Source organism: Eptatretus burgeri, chromosome 9 (assembly GCF_056783735.1).
Source record: "Eptatretus burgeri isolate ZD-2024b chromosome 9, Ebu_testis_v1, whole genome shotgun sequence".
Lineage (NCBI taxonomy): Eukaryota > Metazoa > Chordata > Myxini > Myxiniformes > Myxinidae > Eptatretus > Eptatretus burgeri.
The window spans coordinates 84,241,067-84,263,843 of NC_140969.1; the positions used below are offsets into that span (position 1 = coordinate 84,241,067).

The window sequence follows — 22,777 nt, forward strand, 5'->3', positions numbered from 1 at the left end:
AGCTGTTGATATGGTTAAACACAGTATTGAAACTATAATTAAAAACACATGAAGTGAAATGAAAACTTTAAAGTTTTATATGGGAGTAAAATTGAATATGGTAAGAGAAGGTGATGAAACTACTCCCTATATGAGGACAAACCCTCACTTTATCTCATCATTTCAAGATTTTGTAAGATGTGATGTTTACGATGATCTCCAGAGACAAGAACAAGATGTTGGTAACACTGTAGTAGGTCGTGGATTTGCAATTACAAAAATAATCTTTTTAGATATACACATCTTAAAATCAGATCCTCTTCAAGCTTCTTCTTATATTGATTTACCAAAAGAGATAAAACTTAAGAAAGCGGTTGTTAATATTCAAAACAAAGATAATAAATGTTTTCTATGGTCTGTTCTTGCTCACTTACATCCTCCACAATGGAAAACTGAAAGGGTTGAACATTATAAGTAATACAAGAATACATTAAATGTTAAAGATTTAAAGTTTGCAATGTCATTGAGAGATATTCCTAAATTTGAGAAAATGAATAATCAATCTGTTAATGTTTCTGGATTAATGGATACAAACAAAGTTCAGATATTAAAATTTTCAAACAACTATAAAAATGATGAAACACACATTGACCTTCTCTACTTTACTTCAAAGGAAAAATCACATGACGCTTTCATCAAGAATTTCTCAAGATTAACCAAATCATAACTATCCAAGAGAAAATGTAAAACGTATCCTTGTAAGAGATGTCTCAACTCCTCTCACACAAAAGAACGATTAAATCAACATTCAAAATATTGCAGGAATCATAAATCAACCATAATCAATTTACCAAAAGCAGGTTCAAACATATCATTCAAAGATTTTCACAAATCTATAAAACATCCGTTTGTGATATATGCTGTTTTTGAAAGTATCCTTGAAAAGATAGATACTGTTTTTCCAAATCCAAATAAATCATATACAAATAAATATCAAAAACATACTCCTTGTGGTTTCTGTTATTATATCAAATCATCTGTTGGTGATGAATACAACAAGTTAGAACTTTATAGAGGAGAATATGCCTCAGAGGACTTTGTAAGACGATTAGAAAAAGACTGTAGAAGACCAAGATAAATAATGGTTAAAACCTATAAACCAATGTTATTAACAAAGGGAGAGAAAAAGGAATTTAGAAAGAACAGTATCTGTCATATTTGTGAGGAGAAAATTGAGGGAGAGGTCAAAGTTCGGGATCATTGTCATCTCACTGGAAAATATCGAGGTCCAGCTCATTCCCGTTGTAATCTTAATTACAAGCCCCCAAACTTTATTCCTGTCTTTCTTCACAACAACGCTCACTATGACACGCATCTATTTATAAATGAACTTTCAAAGACATCTGGAGATATTTCTGGCATTCCGAACAGATCAAAAATACGTCATTCACAAAAACAATTCATACATCCCGCATAACCCATATCAGATTTATTGACACATACAAGTTTATGGCAAATCCATTATCTAACTTGGCATCAAATATTAAAAACTTACCGATATTTTTGATTTGACAGATATTACCGATATTCTTCTCTCCAGGCCTTCAAAACAGCTGTTCACCACCACCTCTTATCGTCCCCAATCCAAATCCTCGATCTTTTCTACCCCCATGAATCCACCCCAAACCCACCTCCTCCAAATTCCCTGCTTTCCTTCCTGAAATTCCCTGTAATGTCCATCTTGTTTTACGCGTGTTTCCCGCCCCAGCCCTCTCCTTTCCACAGATCTCTTAATGTTGCTGTTCCCCACTGTTTTGTCCTTCCCTCTCCCATCCCTCTTGTCTCATGCGCTCCCCCCCCCTTTGATGTGCATCATGTGTTATCTCTCAGACGAGCCTCGACAAGGTGTACAAAAAAAAAATGCTTGTCCACTCGATGTGAATCTTTCCACATGGGAGGGACTCCCCATTGAGAATATTTTATTGATAACTCTGATGTCAAATGTCACATGGTATGGCAGCCATAATGGATCAAAGGAAATATTCGGACAGTTTTTTTTCTCTGAAACCATTCAACGAAAAAATTTTGAAACTTGGCACTTATCAACTCCCCATGAGATATCTTTAATCACATTTCTCAAATCAAGAAGAGATTGATGTCTTATCACAAAAGGGAATATATCCGTATGACTACATGGATTCATTTGAGAAGTTTAAAGAAACACAACTTCCTTCAAGGGAAGGTTTCTAGAGCAAGTTGAATAAAACTCATATTTCCGACAGAGATTATACACAAGCTAAAAAGGTTTGGGAGAAGTTTAATATAAAGAATGTTGGAGAATATCATGATTTGTATCTTAAAACTGATGTATTGGTATTGGCTGATGTGTTTGAAACTTTTAGAACAGTCTGTCATGATAAAAATTATTATGGATTAGACCACGCTCACTATTACACAGCCCTGGGTTTGGCTTGGAGTGCGATGTTAAAAATGACAAAACAGAATTTGGAATTAATCAGTGATATAGATATACTTTTAATGATAGAGAAGGCGAAAAGAGGAGGAATATCTCAAGTATGTTCCAAGAGATATGCTAAAGCAAATAACAAATATCTTCCTGATTATAATAAGAATGAGGACAACTCTTACCTGATGTATTATGATGCTAACAATTTGTCTGAGTGGGCTATGTCTCAATCTTTACCTTTTGGAAAACTTAAATGGGTCGAAGAAAAACATTATGAAAAAGTTTTACAAGACATTGTTGTCTCCACTCAAAAAGAATTGTATGAAGCTGAAGTTGGATATTATGTTGAGGTTGATTTAAAATATCCAGAAGAACTTCATAACAAACATAAAGACCTACCTTATGCCCCTGATAAATAAAGTCGAAGAAAAGAATGGTTAAGTGATTACCAACAGTCAGTTAATATAAAAGGTAAATCTTCAGAAAAACTACTTATTACATTAAATGATAAAGAAAGTTATGTTTTGCATCAAAGGAACTTGAGACAATATTTATCTGCTCGGTTGAGAGTGAGGAAAATTCATAGGATTTTGAAATTTAAACAGTCATTGGTTAAAGAAGTATATTGATTTTAATAAAAAAGGACAACAGAAGCAAAAACAGATTTTGAGAAAGACTTTTATAAATTAATGAATAATGCTGTATTTGGAAAGACTATGGAAAATGTTAGGCATCGACAAAACATAAGACTTGCTACATCTTGGAAACAGGCTGTTAGGGTTAGTTATTAATCAAAGTTAATTAATAGACCAAGTTTTGAGCGAGCGGAGGTGTTTTCAGAGAACTTTTGTGCTATTCATTTGAAAAAAGAGAGTATTGAAATGGATAAACCTATTTATATAGGAACATCAATTCTTGACTTGTCAAAGTCATTCATGTATGACTATTACTATAATAATTAAAAATCAAAGTACAAGGATAATGTGTCATTGTTATATATGGATACAGATAGTTTTATATTCGAAATTAAGACAAGTGATGTATATGAGGATATGATCGATAATGTTGATATATATGATACAAGTAATTATAAGTCAGGTGATGTGTTGTTTTCATCAAAGAATAAAAAGGTTATTGGTAGGTTTAAAGATGAATTGGGTGGGAAGGTCATGAGTGAATTTATAGGATTGAGATCAAAGTCTTATGCTTTCATGTATATTGATAATAATAACAGTGAAAGGTGTGATAAGAAGCTTAAGGGAATAAAGAAAAATATAATCAAGGAAACAATAAACTTTAAACATTATTACAACTTTTTAACCTTAAAGAAGGAAGAGTACAGAAAAATGAATGCAATAAGAAGTTATAAAGATCAATTATATACAGAAGAGATAAATAAGAAAGCATTAGGAGCTTTGATGATAAAATATTTATTTTAGAGAATGGATTTCAATTGTCTCCCTTTTGGTTATAAGTATAAGTGTTAAGATATAATTGGGTTGGGAATTTTAACAGGCTACCGCCATCTTTTTACCGATTTATAAATGATAGAACCAAGCAATAACCAAACCAAAGAGTGGAGATGTAATCAGCCTTGGTATTTAAATGGGAAACATAAAGAATGTGAGAAATATCAAATAAGTCTTATTGAAGAAATAACCGGGGTAAAAGTAGATAAAACAAATAAGCGGATAAATTTAATTATAAATAAGTTGGAGGATGTAAAGAAAAAAAAATATCCTTGAATGGACTGAAAACTTTGATGGTTATCAATTGAACAATGGACAAACAATTTACTACAATCTCAAAATGATATGTGGCTCAGGAGGTGGTCAAATAAGAGCGTTAAGAGAAGTTTATCATTTCATTTCTGCACAACAAAGACACTTAAACCAAGAACCAATAACCAAGTTACTCTTTGTGAATATACTCGATGGAAATGAATGTTATAAGAAAATTAAGTTATTCCCAAAAGTAGAACATGGACAAATATTCGTTGGTTCGCTCTTTGAGTGGAATGAAAATATGAAAGGGAAGAAGTGCTTTAATCAGTAAGTCTCAATTTTACACTTGCTTGTATGGGAGGGAAGGGATAGGTGGGGAGAAAACGAGTCTCCTATTTTGAGCTTTTCGGGCTTGGGTCAGAAAGTTTTTTCCCTTTTCCCCCATTCATTTGAATGGGCATCCCAGACACCCCCATTTATCATCTACTCCTGATATACTAAAAGAAAGCCTTGCTTTTATGCTTAATATTCTTAAGCATGTCCTTCTCATCCTCTCTTTTGGCTTGCTGAGTTATTTTCTTAACTTGCCTATGTTGACTCCAATAGTGATATAAATCGAACTCCAGTCCTGTTATTTTAAAACTAATAAATGCCTTCTGCTTCTCCTTAATCGCATTCCTCATTTCACTGCTCAACCACCCTGGCATCTTTCAGCTTCTAGTTTTACACCTCATTGGAATGTACTTACTCTACACTCTACACATTTGGTCCTTAAAAGTTTCCCATTTCTCTGATGCTGATTGTCCTGTTGTTAGCTTCTCCCAATCTACATCACCCAACCCTCTCCTCATACCCTGAAGGTTTGCCTTCCTGAAATTTAATAGCCTTACCCTACTATCCTGAACTCTAACCCTTAACAGAATCTTTGCACACACAAAGTTTGGTCACTTGCTCCTTAATGCTCCCCAACCTCCACCTCCTCCTCCATATTGAGATCGCCACTTAAAAGGTCTAACATTGCACTCTCCAACGTGGGCAGATCCACAAACAAGGTTAAAAAGCAATCCTGGACTAAAACTATGAAATCCTCATCTGCTCTGCCCTTTCCCTGTTCCTGAACCTAATCTATCCCTGGTAAGTTAAAATCCCCCACAATCAATACTCTTCCCTAACCACATGCCCTTTTGAATTCTTCAGTTACTCCTCCTTCCTCCTCTTCCTTCCCACCCAGAGCAATATAAAAGCATCCTACAGTATCTTACTGTTTTTACAATCTCTAATCTCAACCCATACAAAATCCTCAACATTTGTTCCTTCCTTAATGTCACCCCTTTCTCTTGATGCAATGCTGTCCTTTAACCAGGTTGCTACTCCTATTCTCTCCTTCCTATCACACCGATACGCCTTGGAGCCTTCTAATCCTGTCCTTCAGTTACTCTCCTCCTGAAACCACGTCTCACTCACTGCAACTATATCGTACCCCTCGCTATCGAATTTGGCTTCAAGCTCTTCCATCTTATTAATTAAACTTCTGGCATTGGTATAGAATATATTTAACTTTTCCCTTCCTGAAATTATATTTTCCTGCCTGGCCTTACTCATCATAATTACATCATCCTTTCCTTCCTTAATAGTTTCCCCACCCTCCGCTGACCTAAAAAAAAAATGTGAATTCCTTCCTCAATTCCCACTGCAAACCTTTCTGCCCCCTTTCTATTTAACATTCGGCCATCATTCCGGAAACACTCCCTTTGTTCCCTAAATGATTCCCACGGCTTCTTAAATGTAAAACCTTCCTCCCTACACCATTCTTCCATGCCTACCAGTGAGTGGTTCCCTGGTTATCTTATCCAGCTGCTAACAAGTGAGCACCTACGGGTATTGCCCCTGTGCTTCAGACTTGTAAGCTGATGTCATCTGGTTCACCTTCTACAAGTAAAACAAGTTATAAAAGTCTCAGCATAATGAGGGTACCACAGACGAGAGCATGAATTACCTCGTGGTAAGGCTCAGCTCCTATGAAGGTTAAATGTTGGTTATAGTTCGTGGTGGCTGTTTTTCCTTGATATGAGTATGAACTCTTTACAAGTTATTCTTCACAGATTAAGAAAATTATTTATATTGACGATTAAAATTAAACTACCACTAAACAACACCAGCAGAGATCATCAGGACACCAGTGGTGTGGTTGGAGAGGGGGTGGCTTATGACTATTTTGTGGGTGGGTTTGTCATTGAGACTATTTAGACTGACACGTCTGTTTGTAATTTAAACTATTTAAATGGAATAATGAGAATTAAATAAATTTTTCACACAAGTCAAGTAGCAGTGAAGGTACATATCAGATGAAGAAAGAAAAATAGGTCCAGGAAAATTTGCAAGGCTCAAGGAAATGGATAAAGAAGTGGTGTAGGTGGAATCCTTTGATGTTAAATAAGTCAATTCTCTGTATGTATGTATGTATGTATGTATGTATGTATGTATGTATGTATATCTGAAAATCATATTAAAAATCATGGCTGGCCTGATCACCACATTTTGCAAACGTGTTAGTACCCATGGTCAGGTCATAGGCACAACCCCCCCCCCCACCCCCCCGCTACTCCTCGCAGCGGGTGGGGGCAGAGGAGATGACTTGCCAATGCTCCCAAAGGGAGCGAGTGTTTATAGTTAGTCTCGCCCTAAAGGGGATGCGAGACTATTGCAATGCCCAAATCTGTCTGTCTGTCTGTTTGTGTCTGTCCCACATTTGTGCACGTCTATATATTTTTGCTTTAAAAATGTTTCTCTCTGCAACTCTGCAACTCTCTGGAAAATCCTCTTTGTCTATTTTCTGATGACTCCACCCTCTGCCATACCATCTGTCATCCCTGACTGGCAAGCAGCAGCTTCTTCGCTCTCTGCAGATCTGAGTAAAATCACAAACTGGTCCAACACGTGGAACATGTCTTTCAATCCAGACAAATCTCACACTCTCACTATGTCTCTCCGAAAGGACCGTTTAGAAAACCCCCATCCACTTTCTCAACAATCCTCTGGAAGAAGTCCTTTCTTTCAAGCTTCTGGGTCTCACTATCTGCCATGATCTTTCCTGGGAAAGCCACATTTCCAACCTGGCCTCCAAAGCCAGTCGCCCACTGAGATTCCTCCGTCGTAAAAAGTCCTTCCTCGGCCCACCTGAGCTCCTGACCACTTGAAAAGCCTTCGTCCACAGCCTGATGGAGTACTGATCTCCCCTCTGAAATGGTGCTCCTGCCTCTCACCTTTCTCAGCTTCACACTGTGGAAACCAAGGCATTTCGGATCATTGGTATCTCCCACGATGAAGCCGAGTCCTCGGGCCTCTCACTCTCTCAGCACAGGCAGGTCAGTGGTCTTTCTGTCTTCTACCGTCTTCTCTCCGGTCTCACCCCCCCCTGCTCTGTCTGCGATTTGTCCCCACCATATTTCCGCAGGGCACTCAAGGTCCACCAGCAACCCCCTTCTGGTAAAACTACCAAAATCACGAATCACTGCTCACCTTCACTCTTTCATTCCTCTTTTGTCCTGCCTTTGGAACAAACTCCCTCACTCTCTTCAATCCCATTCTTCTCTCCAGGCCTTCAAAACAGCTGTTCACCACCACCTCTTATCGTCCCCAATCCAAATCCTCGATCTTTTCTACCCCCGTGAATCCACCCCAAACCCACCTCCACCAAATTCCCTGCTTTCCTTCCTGAAAGTCCCTGTAATGTCCATCTTGTTTTATGCGTGTTCCCCGCCCCAGCCCTCTCCTTTCCACAGATCTCCTAATGTTGCTATTCCCCACTGTTTTGTCCTTCCCTCTTCCTCTTGTCTCATGCGCCCCTCCCCCCCCCCCTTGATGTGCGTCATGGTTATCTCTCATACGAGCCTCGACAAGGTGTACAAAAAAAAAATGCTTGTCCACTCGATGTGAATCTTTCCACATGGGAGGGACTCCCCATCGAGAATATTTTATTGATAACTCTGATGTCAAATGTCACATGGTATGGCAGCCATCATGGATCAAGGGAAATATTCGGACAGTTTTTTTTTCTCTGAAACCATTCAACGAAAAAATTTTGAAACTTGGCACTTATCAACTCCCCATGAGATATATCGGGTGATGACGGTGATGCAATCAGTGAAGTGAAATTCCAGGCATAATCGGTTGAATCAAAATCCTTATCTGAAAATCTGATTGATAACCCAATGCGAGTGAAGAATTAAATTTATGATGTCATTGGTCACGTGGTCTGGTGGCCAAAATTAGATTTTCTTTTTTTTCGAAGTAAAAAAATCTTCTGCACAACAGTTTGATTCGCAAACTACTTCATTAGCAAACTTCATACATATGATCGACGACCCATGGGGAATATATTTTTAATTATTTTTGCGTATTGACTTTCATCGATGCAATTTTAGCCTTTACATGATTAAATATCCTTATAATCAATCAACAATCAAGAAAGCTACAAATAATGGCAATGTATGTGACATCATAGCTCAGGTGCATGGATGATACGGTATTTGGGCCATAATAGCAGTGGGCCTTTATCGTAGCATGTTCAGTTAACGATGGTATTTTTGTTCAGGATGAGCACGCAAAGCGAGACTATGCACTCTAGGAGTGCCATTCCAGTTTAACTAAAAGGCAATGCATGATAATGGGAAAAAAGAATTTTAAAAAATAGTGAAACCCATTTTCCCAATGATTTGGACACCAGCTCAGAAGAAGACAGAGGAATACTTTCAGACAAAACACCAAAGGAGACCACCGTCCACCTCATTTCAGGCACATCATGGCAACTGGAATCTTAAATGTATCAAGAGGGGTGTAATGTTGTTATCAACAGCTGGCATGGTATAGTAGTCTAAGGTTAGGCACATCGAGCTATCCATCTATACGAATATAAGGGTGTGTGCGTGCGTGCGTGCGTGTCGTTGATTGGTATCCACTATATGTGGGATTCAGAATGTGAAATGGAGTCCTCCCAGGGTGGGCTCAAAGTATCCACCTATATTTCGGTAAGGGGTCATGATTCATGGACCAAGTTGTGAAGTTTTCTGTTCTCAAAGTTTTGTGCTGAGGGCTCTCTTCAGGATCGTCACTGAGCCCCAGACAACTTCCAAATGCAGTTTGTTTGTAATAATATTCCCAAGGATGTTTTTTTTTTAATATCTCTGTGAGGTTCTTTGTCATTATTCCCGAAACTCCAACTCTCACTGGTATAACTTTGGCATTCTTCAGTTTCCAGGATCTTTTTCCTTCATTCTTAAGATCTTGGAATTTGGTCATTTGTTTAATTTCTGCATTGTTCAGCCCAAAATCACTGGTATTAACACCTCTCTTAGCAATGCCCTCTCTTTTCTTGTACCCAAGTATGATTTCTGGTTGCAATGCTTTGTTTTCGATGTTCATGCTCGATGGAATCATTAGGTCATACCTGAGCGGCTCTTCCATGTTTTCAGTCCATGCTTTTGGTTAATGTTCCCATTAATTTTCTGGAACTGGGTTATCAATTTTTGCAGCTTTGCCAGCAGTTAACTTTACAAACTCTGTTGTGTCGTTGTGTGTACAGCTGTTCTGACATGTCATTTTTTATTTGTATTCAGTCATTGAGCACAACATTTCACTCTCTTTGTTAATGCCACCTCCACCCTCATATGTCTCTCTTTTCCCCCCCCTGCCCCCTCCTCCCCTCCCCACCCCCAAACTCACTCTCTCTGTCCCCCCTCTGAATAAAATGCAGCATTCTCCTCCACCACTGTCTCTGTCTGTCTCTCTCTCGCACCCCTCCCTCCTGCAGTGTATAGCAACATTTCAAGAGTCGTCGCTCTACCCACCTCCACCCCCTTCCTCGCTCTTCTCCCCTTCCTCGCTTCCCTTTCTTCACCCACTCCTCCCTTCCCTCTATCCATCCTCTCTGCCTCTCCTCTCTCCCTCCCCCTCTTTCTCCACCCCCTCCCCTTCATACCCCCGTCAGCAAAGCGATGGGTTGTATTTGCTAGTCTATAATAATAAATGGCAGTGTGTCAGTCAGTCAGTCAGTCAGTCAGTCAGTCAGTCAGTGTGTCTCCTCCATAACTCCAAAAACATGAAACCGAGCGGCCCTAAACTTTGCAGGCATACTAAGGGAACTCCACGGGTGTGCATGAATGAAAACTGAATGTTCGGATAAATTTAAACACCCCTTTTGAAGATAATTAACGGCTTATCAGTGAGTGGTTCCCTGGTTATCTTATCCAGCTGATAACAGGTGAGCACGCTGGGGTGTTCCCCTATGTTCTGGCACTCTGTGGTATGCCACATACAAGATCAACAGAAGTTGATGTTGTTCCACGGTATTTAAGGGTTTGCAGTCAACGTGATTTTTAAAACTGCAGATTGTCGGCAAAACCGCACAATCAACACCAAGTTGGATCAGCCTTTCAATGGCAATAGTATAGTTTACATGATCAAAGGTTTTTCTGAAGTCAATGGTGCACAATGTCACATAATTGACAAGCTTGTCAACACCCCCATAAATGCTGTTCAAGCAAACCTACAAGGTAGTGCATAGCTGAACTGCCCTTCATGTTAACATCCTGTTGAGAATCAATGTCATGTTGTATATCCCTCATCACACACTTAGCAAGAAACCCTTCAAATACTTCTGCAATTACAGGTGTGATAGAGATCTGGCAGAGTTGATCGCAATTAATAACAAGGGTACTCTTCAGAACTGGGCATACTGAGGCAGTTTTCCAAATCTGGGGAAAACATCCAGATCTGAGACACAAATCAAATATTTCAGTATGTGGTTCTGACATCTCATATGTAGATTCCATTAGGAGTCATGTTGGACAGTGAGCTGGATGGCTGGCTTTGGATGTGTTGAGTTGGCTTAAATAAGTAAACATCAGACTCCGCTCAATGATTGGTGGCGATCGTGCTGGCAGATAAGGCGTCAACAGATAAATTCAGAGGAGGTAAGTCTGAACAAATTTGGCCAACGAGTAGATCAATTTCATTTGCAACTTCAAAAGATGATTTATTACTTTCAGGAAGACAAAACGATTGCTTCTGAAGGCCATTAAAATAAAAGATTTGTTGATGCCATTTCCATGGTTCTGTTTGTTTTAAGTGTTCAATCTTTCGAGTATAGAAACTAGTTTTCGCAAACTTTATTGTCCTTTGCACTTTGTTGCGCACACTATGGTTACATCATCTCCCATGCGTAAACCATTGTTCATCCATTGTTTAGCATTCATCCCACATTTGAACGATATTAATTCAAAATGCTGTTTGTACTGAGTATTAATGAGCTGAGAAAATTGTTGAGCCAGACTACTGGGATTATCACACTGACTAAGGATTGACCAATTCATCTGTGTTATCCATTGGCCAAAAGCGTGAACAGAAGAGCCACGGCAGGACTCCAATGAAATCCGACAAAGATTAACAGATGGTACTTGATTGATGAGGATGATGAAAAATAATGACTGCATGATCACTACTCGACATAGGAGCACATACTTTATTTTGGATCGAGATCAAGGAAATCACCCATGATGATGTGAAAGAGGCATTGTCAGAAGTGGCACGAATATTAGCGACCAGAAAATAATGCCATCAATCAGTTCATCATCTCCGCCACTGAAGGTGAAGGAGGTTATGTTGTCATCCCTTTCTGTCTGTCTGTTTATTTGTTTGTGTGCAGGATATCTCAAAAAGTTGTGGACGGATCCAAATGAAATTTTGTGGACATGTTTGGTGTGTGACAAGGACGAATTGATTCAATTTTGGTGAAGATGTGGATCTAGAACCGGGCTACTAGAATTTTTTTAAGTGATTCTTCACCATTGAGAGATCGGGCTCAACTAATATATAGCACGATATCTCAATAAGTTGGGGACGGATTCGAATGAAACTTGGTGGACAGGTTGGGTGTGTGACCACGACGAAGTGACTAGATTTTGGTGAATCCGAATCTGGATCTGGATACGAGAATGATTTAATTACCTCCACCACCGAAGGTGAATGAAGTTATGTTTTCACCCCTTTCTGCTTGTTTTATTTGTCTGTTTGTTTGTGTGCACGATATCTCAAAAAGTTGTGGATGGATCCAGATGAAAATTTGTGGACATGTTCCATGTGTGACAAGGACGAACTGATGAGATTTTGGTGAAGATCCGGATCCGGATCTGACGACTAGAATTTTTAAGTGATTCTTCACCATTGAGAGATCGGGCCAAAAACGATACAGTACTGTATGGCATGGTATTTCAAAAATGTAGTGGGTCCAATATGTTCTCGTGGATCAGGCATTACATGGCAGAAGTATGCGCTCTACCGAGTGCCCTTCTGGCTTCCTCTGGCACCGAAGGTGGATGGTTCGGTTTTCACTCCTGTTTGTTTGTCTGTGAGCAGGATATCTCAAAAAGTTGTAGACGGATTCGGACGAAACTAGGTGGACAGGTTTGGTGTGTGACGAGGAGGAATTGATTCGATTTTGGTGAAGATCCAGATCCAGATCCAGGCAGAGGTGTCTGTGCTCTCCTGAGTGCCATTCTAGCTTTTATTTTCTGAATGAGTTGGTGAATAAAGAACACAAATGTAGATGTTTCTTAACAGCCCAACAGAACTGAAAGAGTTTAGCTGCACCCACAATACTTGAAGATGTGAGTAGATAAGGTCTCCAAAAATTCCTTCACATTAATATTCTCACAAACATCATTATACAAAAATATGCAATTTGTTGTCTGTCTGACCAAGAGAGGCGGTCGTTACATATCCAATCTCCACCAAACTCGACAGGAGGACTAAAGGTCACATGACGGAGGTTGTAGTGACTTCATTTGCTTCGCTCCACAAGGGGGTTTCTGCCTTAAGCGAAATCTGTTTAAGGTGTATAAATAGCTTATCATAATAGTTTTCCAAGGCAGCTTTTAAAGCAAAATTAGATCCAAGGCCGAATCCTTGGTTTCTAATCCAAGGCCGCTTGGCTTTCGGTTCTAGGTTTGGAGCGTCGGCAGTTCTCCTTCAGGGCTCTCTGCTGTCGATCTCAAAGTTAAGTTTCCGGTCGTTATCTGTCCCGTTTTAACTGTTTATTTTCTCACCTGCATGTTACTGTGTGTTCCTAGTTCCGTTTTGTTTCAAAAATCGTGCTATTTTGTGAGTTTTCGTCGAACTTGTCTTACCGAGTGCTTGAAGTCGACCCATCATTCCCCTCGGTGTACGATCGTGTTTATTTGTATTTTCTCCCCATTACCTTCAATTTCTATCTTTCCCACTTTCCCAACGTCCCCCATCCCCCCCAACTAAACACTATTTCTTGTCTTAAATCCAAAAAAAAACTACCTTTCTCCTTGCACACTCACGAGTCTCAATCCTTCTTTTTCTTCTTCTTCTTCCTCTTGCTGGCACACCATCTTTAGACGAGGTCAATTTTCAGAAAATGTTAATGGTGGAGGCATTTCATGTTTACGGCTGGCAAACACCGTTTTTAGATGTATTTATATGTTCTAAATCAATCTAGAGGGTTTGCCCAGCTGTATTTTCAACGATTAACCCATAAACTTGACAAATCCAAGATGGCCGCCATTGCTTAAAGAAAATACCTAAATTATTGTATCTCGAGAACTACTTGACCAATATCAATGATGTTGATGTCTATATTAGGGTTTTCACACATCCTTGATCAGTTGGAATAAGTTTTAAGTTTATTGTAGGTCAAGGTCATGCATTGGGACAAAGGTCAAGGTCATCTTTTGACCTTGTGATGCAGAAATAAGCACATCACAGGAGGTATAATACCTAGCCATCTGACCATGTGTAGAATGATATGGCCATTTCCTTGATAAAGGTAATACTGTGATGACAATACTGTGAGGGATCCATTTGACCTTGACTCATTGTTCAAGATCAGCAATCAAGTAACCAATAGATTTAATATATTATTTCCCATTTGTTCATAACACATATATGTGACTAAGCCATCAAACCATTTTTTTTTTAGGATAAGAGCATTTTTTGATGAAGAGAATACTGTTGGGGGTCTATTTGACCTTGACCCCTTCATCCAAGGTCAAATATCAGGTGACCAAATAATTCCCCATATGTGATTTCCTAGCACGAGTTAAACTGTTCTGCATAGGACAAGTGCACGAAGCTCTACCCACAACATCTGATGCAGCACGATTACACATCATGCGAAGCCATTACCAAGCCAGTGTCTGGAATCAAGCCCACGTGCCATCTCCAGTTCTTCCCACGGTAACAGATATGGGTTGGGATTGCAAGGATGGTCAGTTAGTACCAAGACTTCTCTCTCTCCCACCTATCCCAAAAGCATGCTCAGAGATCATGTCATGTGGATGCACCAAGGGATGCCTGAGTAAGCTCTGTAATTGCAGGAAAATGCGCTTACCATGCATTGAAGCTTGCAAATGCCACAAGCATGCCGACGAATGTCGGAACATTCTACCTGATGGTACATAAACTAAGTCCTCCACACACACGTAATAATGTAGCATTACAATATAATTGTGGACATATAAAAGTTGATATTTTGTGATGTTAGATACTTATATTTCTGTAATGTTTGATAGCCAAACCAAAATCCATTACAACCCAACCAGAATCAATGCCACCCATCTGGAAAAGCATATAATTTGATCATAAGACCTGGTGCTGAGAACCATGCTCCACCGGTTGGTCAAGTGCTGGTAACCTCTGACCACACTCTTATTAGGCATCTGATCAAGTAATAATTATACAAGTAAACCAGAACATTTGCAGTTTTAATCAATGTTATCAGTTAAGTCTTTTCACCTGTCTACTCTGTGTTTAACTTAAATTTTCAAGTTTATATTCACATATCGGATCAAAGGTCTATTCTAAAATATGACAAGGACAATTGAACATTGAGTTGCTAAAGGCACTGAAATTTTAAGAATGCCATTATACAGGCACATGATCGTTCTCAGTAGGTCATAAAGTTGGATTTAGAATGTTGATGTTATATCTAGTTATTTTGTAAAAGAAAAGGGAGTTGTCATGATCGTTCTTTTCACTGTCTCATGTCATGTTTGCAAGACACAATAAAGAGAACCTCATTTAGGAGTTGACTTCCTCCATGCTGGATTCTGCGTTTAATGTGGTGCATGTTTTGAAGCATTACAGCTTGTAACAGGCTTTAATGAACATTATAAGATATGTATCATGCATGTGTTGATATTTGATTTAAGCAGTTTATAAATTAACAGTCTTGCCAGCCGTTTCTGCTTTATTGATATGCAAAAATTCAGTTATGATTTCCCATTCATTATGAAACTCATTTGGTAACTGCACCCCTCTTCTACATTGATCAATGACAAAATATAACTATAGCTGTATTCATTTACAGTCAGTATATCCCACATCTGAACCATGATATTATGATAAAGTTAAGTCACTCATTTAAAGTCAGTCAGTGATAAAATTTGCCCTAATGTGGTGGCCATCTTGATTTCTTAACATATTGGGGTCTAAGTCATGGTCTCAATGGATTCCTTGCACCTAAAAAGTTACAAACAGATGTTTTATTTATGTTCTTACCATGTTTGGCACCAAAGATATGAAAAAAATGAATTTTTCATGTATTGGTGACGGCCGTTTTTGATTTATCAAGTTTATGGGTTAACCATTGAAAATGTAGCTGGGCAAACCTCCTAGTTCGATTTTGAACATATAAATACATCTAAAACAAGGACAAATGTGTCCAAGAGCCACGTCGTAAAGGTTTTGTCTTCACCAGAAGAAGAAGAACAACGCGGAGCTCTCCGAGAGCCAGCATTCGCAATGCGACGCGGCTAAAAAGTTGTTTGTCAGCTGTAAACATGAATATGCCTCCACCATTAACATTTTCTGAAAATTGACCGAGTCTACCTCCTGAGATATGCTTATTTCTGCACCAAGAGGTTAAAATATGACCTTGACCTTTGTCCCAATGCATGACTTTGACCTACAATCAACTTAAAACTTATTCCAAATGATCAAGCATGTGTGAAAACCCTAATATAGACATTGACATCATTGATATTGGTCAAGTAGTTCCAGAGATGCAATAATTTACGTATTTTCTATAAGATAGTAATGTATAAACATGAATATTGGTAAAGGTAACACTGAACAAAAATTTTTTTTACTGGAGATGTGTAAAGTGATTTAGACTAATTTGGGTACGCTGATTTCAAATATCATAACCGTTTTGCTGTATCACGTCAGGATTTTCAGTAACAGAAATATTCCCATTGCCTAGAAGTCAGGATTTCAATGAAATTTACAAAAATTCATTTATTCATTTATTTCATCATGAATGCTTCAAAATTATAGAAATTACAGAAAAACTCCACTAGAATGTAATTAAAAATGCTTTAGGCATTTGGCTTTGCGTTTGTGCTGCTCTGTGTCAGTTTCACGATGCAGGAACCAGCAGAAATCGCCCATCATGTTCGGGTTGTGCCGCCCTTGGTAACGCGTCTCCATGAGTGAAATCTCTTGGTGGAATCGCTCGCCGTGCTCGTCCGAGACTGCTCCCAAGTTGTCAGGGAAGAAGTTCAGGTGCTGGTGTAGGAAATGGATTTTCAGGGACATCCTGGAGCCAAGTTTCCTGAAGGACTCCAGCAGCTGCTGCACTATTTCTTCATAGTTGTCCGCGCGCTCGTTCCCCAAGAAGTTGTCCGTCACAGCTTTGAAGCTCCTCCACGCTGCCAGCTCTTTGGGGTTTAGAGTTGTCGAAAAAGTTTCGTCCTTCATAATCTGTCGGATTTGCGGTCCAACAAAGACACCAGCCTTGATCTTGGCCTCCGACAAGGTGTTGCCAAACTTTTCCTTGAGGTATAAAAACCCACGCCCATTCAGATCCATTGCCCGTACAAAACTTTTCATCAAGCCGAGCTTTATGTGGAGTGGTGGAAGGAAAACCTTGGCTGGGTCGACAAGGGCGACATGCTTCACGTTGTGTCGACCAGGTACATGCTCTTTTCGCTCTTCCCAATCTTTCTTCGTCCAGTGATTCTTGTCGTCTCTGCTATCCCAGAGACAAAGGAAGCACATGTATTTCGTGTAGCCTGACTGCAGCCCTAACAACAGCGCCACCACTTTCAAGTCTCCGCAGATGTGCCAGTTGAAGTCATTGTACTTGATGGAATCAAGCAGCTGCCGCATAGTCTCATAGGACTCTGTCATGCCGAACGCGTGAGCCAGTCGGACTGATGGTTTCTCGTTGCCATTGTGGAGCAAAACAGCCTTCAAGCTGTTCTTCCCCGAGTCGATGAAGAGGCGCCAGTCTGCAGGATCGTGATCACACCCAAGTTCTTTCAACAGACCGTTGATGGCACTGCAGAATGTCATCGTGTCTTCCATCTCAAAGAACTCAGCCATGTCTCTGTGACGTGCTCTGAACAAGGATATCTTGGTGTTAGGTTCAAGTAGATTCCACTGCTGCAGCCTTGATCCAAGCAGCTCTGCCTTCGCCTTTGACAGCGAGAGATCTCTTACAAGATCATTTAAGTCTCCCTGGTTCAGAAGGTGTGATTCTTGAGTGTCGGGTTCAAAAGGTTCATCATCACCATCCTCTTCACCACTGCTTACAGCTATGTTCTGATCAGCTGGAGGTGTTGGAACGGGGTTCTCGTCATCATGAGGCACAGGTTTACGAGCAGAGACGCAGTCAGCGTACTTGATGTAACCTTTATTCTTCTTGTTGAAGCCGGCGATGCTTGTGCAGCAGAAATAACAATCATCATGATGATTCTGCGGCTCACGCCATATCATGGGCACCGCAAATGGCATGCTCGCGCGCTTGCCCACCAACCACTGAGTCAAGGTTGTGTGACAGCTTGTGCAGCAGATGTGTGGTGCCCAGCTCTGTTCTTGGTCCCCCACCTTACACCCGAAGTAGTGAAAGTAGGCGGCCTTCATTTTCACTGCTGTAGATATACTTCGCTGTTGATCTTTTTTGGTATACCGACCACAGACATAACAGAAGTTGTCAGGATGATTGGTACAGGAACGCCTACTCATCTTTATCTGAAAGAAAGAAATATAACACAAGTTAACAACAATTGTACGAAATAGACATGTTAAAGACATATGTAAATTTCATTGAAATCCTGACTTCTAGGCAATGGGAATATTTCTGTTCCTGAAAATCCTGACGTGATACAGCAAAACGGTTATGATTTTTGAAATCAGCGTACCCAAATTAGTCTTAATCACTTTACACATCTCCAGTAAAAAAAAATTTTTGAAATTTGTTGTTCAGTGTAATCACAGTTATATTTTTGTGTATTTGCAGATGCAGCTTCATCATTTGTAATCTAATAAACGGATGTCACAAAATGGAGTAGTTCCTATTTATGATGAAGCTGAGCATTGAACATCACCACTGAGACAACCAACCCCCAGGATGCCCACCGTAAACTGTCCTATCACTGACTGAGAGTACTCCACCCCCGATGTTGAAGCAGTCCTGGCTGCGGCGCTCGTCACGACTGATGCCACAACTCTCACAGCTGCCAATGTCAACGTCGTTACAGCTAAAGTTGAGCAGGTGAAACGTCCCATGATCTCATCCGCTGGGACAAGTGAGGAATGGGCCTATTTCCAATCGCGATGGTCCGACTATGCAGATGCAACCAAAGTGACAGGCAAAGACAAGGTCATCCAACTGCTGGAATGTTGTGATGAACAATTAAGAAAAGACTTGACTCGCAATGCTGGCGGCACACTAACGAACAACTCAAAGGACGATGTCCTTAAGGCTATCAAGCGACTTGCAGTGAGAGAAGAGAACATCGTGGTTGCTCGCGCTACACTACATGATATGCACCAGGACCACGACGAACCCGTCAGATCATTCGGGGCACGTCTCCATGGTCAAGCAGGTGTATGTAAATTCATCATTCAATGCCCTCACTGCAATCAAGATGTGAATTACACAGAACCGGTCCTCTGTGACTCTGTAACCCGTGGGCTCATTGACCAGGACATTCAACTCGACCTAATGGGCGACCGTAACCAGAACATGAAACTCGAAGAAATCTACCAGTTTGTCGAAGCTAAAGAATCTGGCAAACGCTCAGCCTCACGCCTCTTCCAGTCACAATCACATGGGATGGATGCCGCCAGCAGCTCCTACCGACGTCACAAGAATGAGATGCTAAGAGGCTACCATGACGATGATCACAAAACAACAGACAAGTCAGAGCAGTGCTACTACTGTGGAAAGAAAGGACACGGGCACCGATCTCTCGCCAAGTTCAGAAAGAAGGAGTGCCCCGCCTATGGTCATACATGCGTGCATTGTGGGAAGACCAATCACTTTGATCATGTGTGCAAAAAAAGAACAAATCAACCACCAAGGCCAACGCTAACGAATCAGAAGATGCCGTGTTTGATTCCCTGTGCACAGTCGCAACTAATGCAACATTCCCCAAATCTATGAGCCTAGACCACCACCTGTACAATCATCTGTCGACACCTGGATCCGGGAATCATCAAAGCCCCAACCGTTCGTTAAACTGATGATCGGAGCGTTCCAGGTTGATTACAAGCACCGAGGATACAAGCTCTACACCAAGCCCAAGTCCAAATGCATCACTTGTATGGTGGATACTGGTTGTCAAAGCTATTTGGCTGGCATGAAAGCTATCTCCGGCCTTGGCTTCAAGACCAAAGACCGAATCCCAGTCACAATGAGGATGCACGCTGCCAACAACAACGGGATCAAAATCATCGGTGCCATCATTCTCAGGATATCAGGCGAAGACAAAGATGGCAGCAACCTGGAGACTCGACAGATTACCTACGTCACTGACAGTTCAGACAACTTCTTCCTCAGTCGAGATGCATGTATCAGTCTGGGCATGATCACCGACACCTTCCTTACAGTTGGTGAGATAGACAGAGACACAGTCCACGCCACCTCAGATGTACTAGACCCCCTACCCAGAAATGACAATGGGCTTACATCTGAATGTGACTGCCCTCCTCAGGAGAAGCCACCACCAATGCCCACAAAGTTGACTTTCACAGCCACGTCAGCGAACCGTGAGAGACTTCATCAATTCCTCCTGGATCACTACAGATCAAGCACTTTTAATACCTGCAAGCATCAACCCCTCCCAATGATGGATGGACCACCACGACATCTCATGATCAACCCAGATGCTACACCCGTGGCCCACCACACATTAGTACCAGTCCCCATCCACTGGCAGGATGAAGTCAAAGCTGGATTGGATCACGACATTAGGCTAGGTGTTCTCGAACCTGTCCCAATCGGAGAGCCAGTTACGTGGTGCCACAGTATGGTTGTGTGTGCTAAGAAAAACGGCAAACCTCGTCATACCGTAGACATGCAACCTCTGAACTTCCACGCGAAACCCATTACACACAATCACCCTTCCACCAAGCACGGTCTGTACCCTCAGGAACACTAAAGACAGTATTTGATGCATGGAATGGATATCACAGCATTCCACTGGAAGAAGGTGACAGACACCTCACGACCTTCATCACACCCTGGGGCATGTACCGCTACTGTACCGCTCCACAAGGGTATATCGCCTCTGGCGATGGATACTCAAGGCGTTTTGATGAGATAGCCTCTGACTTTCCAACCAAAACAAAGTGCATAGATGACACTCTACTATGGGCTGACAACCTAGAAGAAAGTTTCTTCCAGGCTTGTAAGTGGCTGAATATCTATGCACGAAACGGCATCACCCTCAACCCAGAGAAGTTCGTATTTGGCCAGGAGACTGTGGAGTTCGCTGGATTCCAGATCACACAGGATAGCGTTCAGCCCTGCAAACAATTCCAACAGGCTATCATGGAATTCCCTCTGCCCAGAAACATCACGGATATCCGCTCATGGTTTGGGCTGGTAAATCAAGTTTCATATGTATTCAGTATGACAGAGCGCATGCTACCTTTTCGAGCCTTCCTCAAGCCTGGCACCACATTTGCCTGGGACGACCGCCTGAACGAACTGTTTCATGAACCTAAGAAGGTCATTGTCAATGAGATTGAGCTGGCGTAGAAATATTCGACAAGTCTAGACCAATATGCCTCGCCATAGATTGGTCGAAAGTCGGCGTCGGATTCTGGCTCTTCCAGAAACATTTCTCATGTCAATCAACCACCCTGTTCTGCTGTCCCACAGGATGGAAGATCACACTAGTCGGAAGTCGTTTCACACACTCAGCAGAATCTCGTTATGCCCCGATTGAATGGGGAAGCCTTAGCCGTGGCTGACGCATTGGATAAAGCTCGCTATTTTGTCCTGGGATGCAAGGATCTCACTATCGTGGTCGACCATAAACCGCTTCTCAAGCTCTTTGGTGACAGGTCACTCGATGAAATCCCAAACAACCGACTCCGGAACCTCAAAGAAAAAACACTTCGCTACATGTTTAACATGGTCCATGTCCCTGGTGTAAAGAACAGAGCAGCGGACAACATTTCCCACCACCCTACAGGCGACGACAATGCCGAGAAGATGCACCTGACAGATGACATATCATCCATTGCATCTACGCCCCAGAGTGACAACACCATTCCTTACCCTACAGTATGGCAAGACTTCCTTGCTGGCATATGTTGCATCGAGACATCAAACACTGATTCATCCTCATCGCACACCGCTGCAGTTTCATCCCTCAAAACACTCGAGACCATCACCTGGAACAAGGTTCGATTGGCTACTAGTAGTGATGAGAATATGAACAGGTTGGTGAACATCATCAAATCAGGCATGCCGATCTCTCGTCAAGATATCCCATCGACACTCCAAGAATACCACCAATACCGGGATCACCTACATACCGTGGATGGAGTAATCACCTACAAGAATCGCATCGTCATCCCACCGTCCCTCCGACAGGACTGCCTGGAAGCTCTTCATGCTGCACATCAAAGCATATCATCGATGATTGCCAGAGCTGAATTGTCTGTGTTCTGGCCTGAAATCACCCCTGCAATCAAATACATCAGGAACAATTGCAACCACTGCAACCGCATGGCTCCCTCACAACCCAGTGCACCACCGATGAACCAGATCCTTCCAGACTACCCATTCCAATGCATAGGCGCCAATTACTTTCAATACAAGGGCTTTCATTACTTGCTCATCGTCGATAGATACTCCAATTGGCCTGTCGTTGAGAGGGCATCGGGAGGTTCATCTGGCTTGGTGGATTCCCTGCCTCACTGCTTTGTCACATATGGCATACCTGATGAACTCTCTTCCGACGGTGGCCCTGAATTCATCGCTGGCAATAATCGCCAATTCCTCGTGAATTGGGGAATCCACCACTGCCTATCATCAGTCGCGTTCCCCTATAGTAACTGCCGGGCAGAAGTTGGAGTCAAAACTGTGAAGTGCATGATCACTGACAACACCGGCCCTCATGGTGAGCTGGACACAGATTCATTCCAGTGTGCGATCCTGCAATACAGGAACTGTCCTGATAAGGACACAAAGCTATCCCCCGCCATGTGCGTGTTTGGCAGGCCGATAAAGGACTTCATACCTATCCTCCCAGGCAGATACAGACCCCATGAAACATGGAGAGAC

The 22,777-nt window shown here is 41.3% G+C and overlaps 1 protein-coding gene across 1 annotated transcript in view; it reads left to right on the plus strand.

The window, feature by feature from the left end:
* The window catches only part of LOC147020487 (uncharacterized), a 50,137-nt gene extending 28,896 nt beyond the window's left edge, over positions 1 to 21,241 (plus strand). Inside the window, 7 exon segments of the mRNA XM_085893793.1 lie at positions 14,309 to 14,458; positions 14,568 to 14,644; positions 14,763 to 14,879; positions 18,641 to 19,616; positions 19,649 to 19,674; positions 19,677 to 20,574; positions 20,577 to 21,241. Of these exon segments, the coding sequence (XP_085749919.1) occupies positions 14,309 to 14,458; positions 14,568 to 14,644; positions 14,763 to 14,879; positions 18,641 to 19,616; positions 19,649 to 19,674; positions 19,677 to 20,574; positions 20,577 to 21,241 (2,909 nt within the window).
* Positions 21,242 to 22,777: the final 1,536 nt, after the last annotated feature.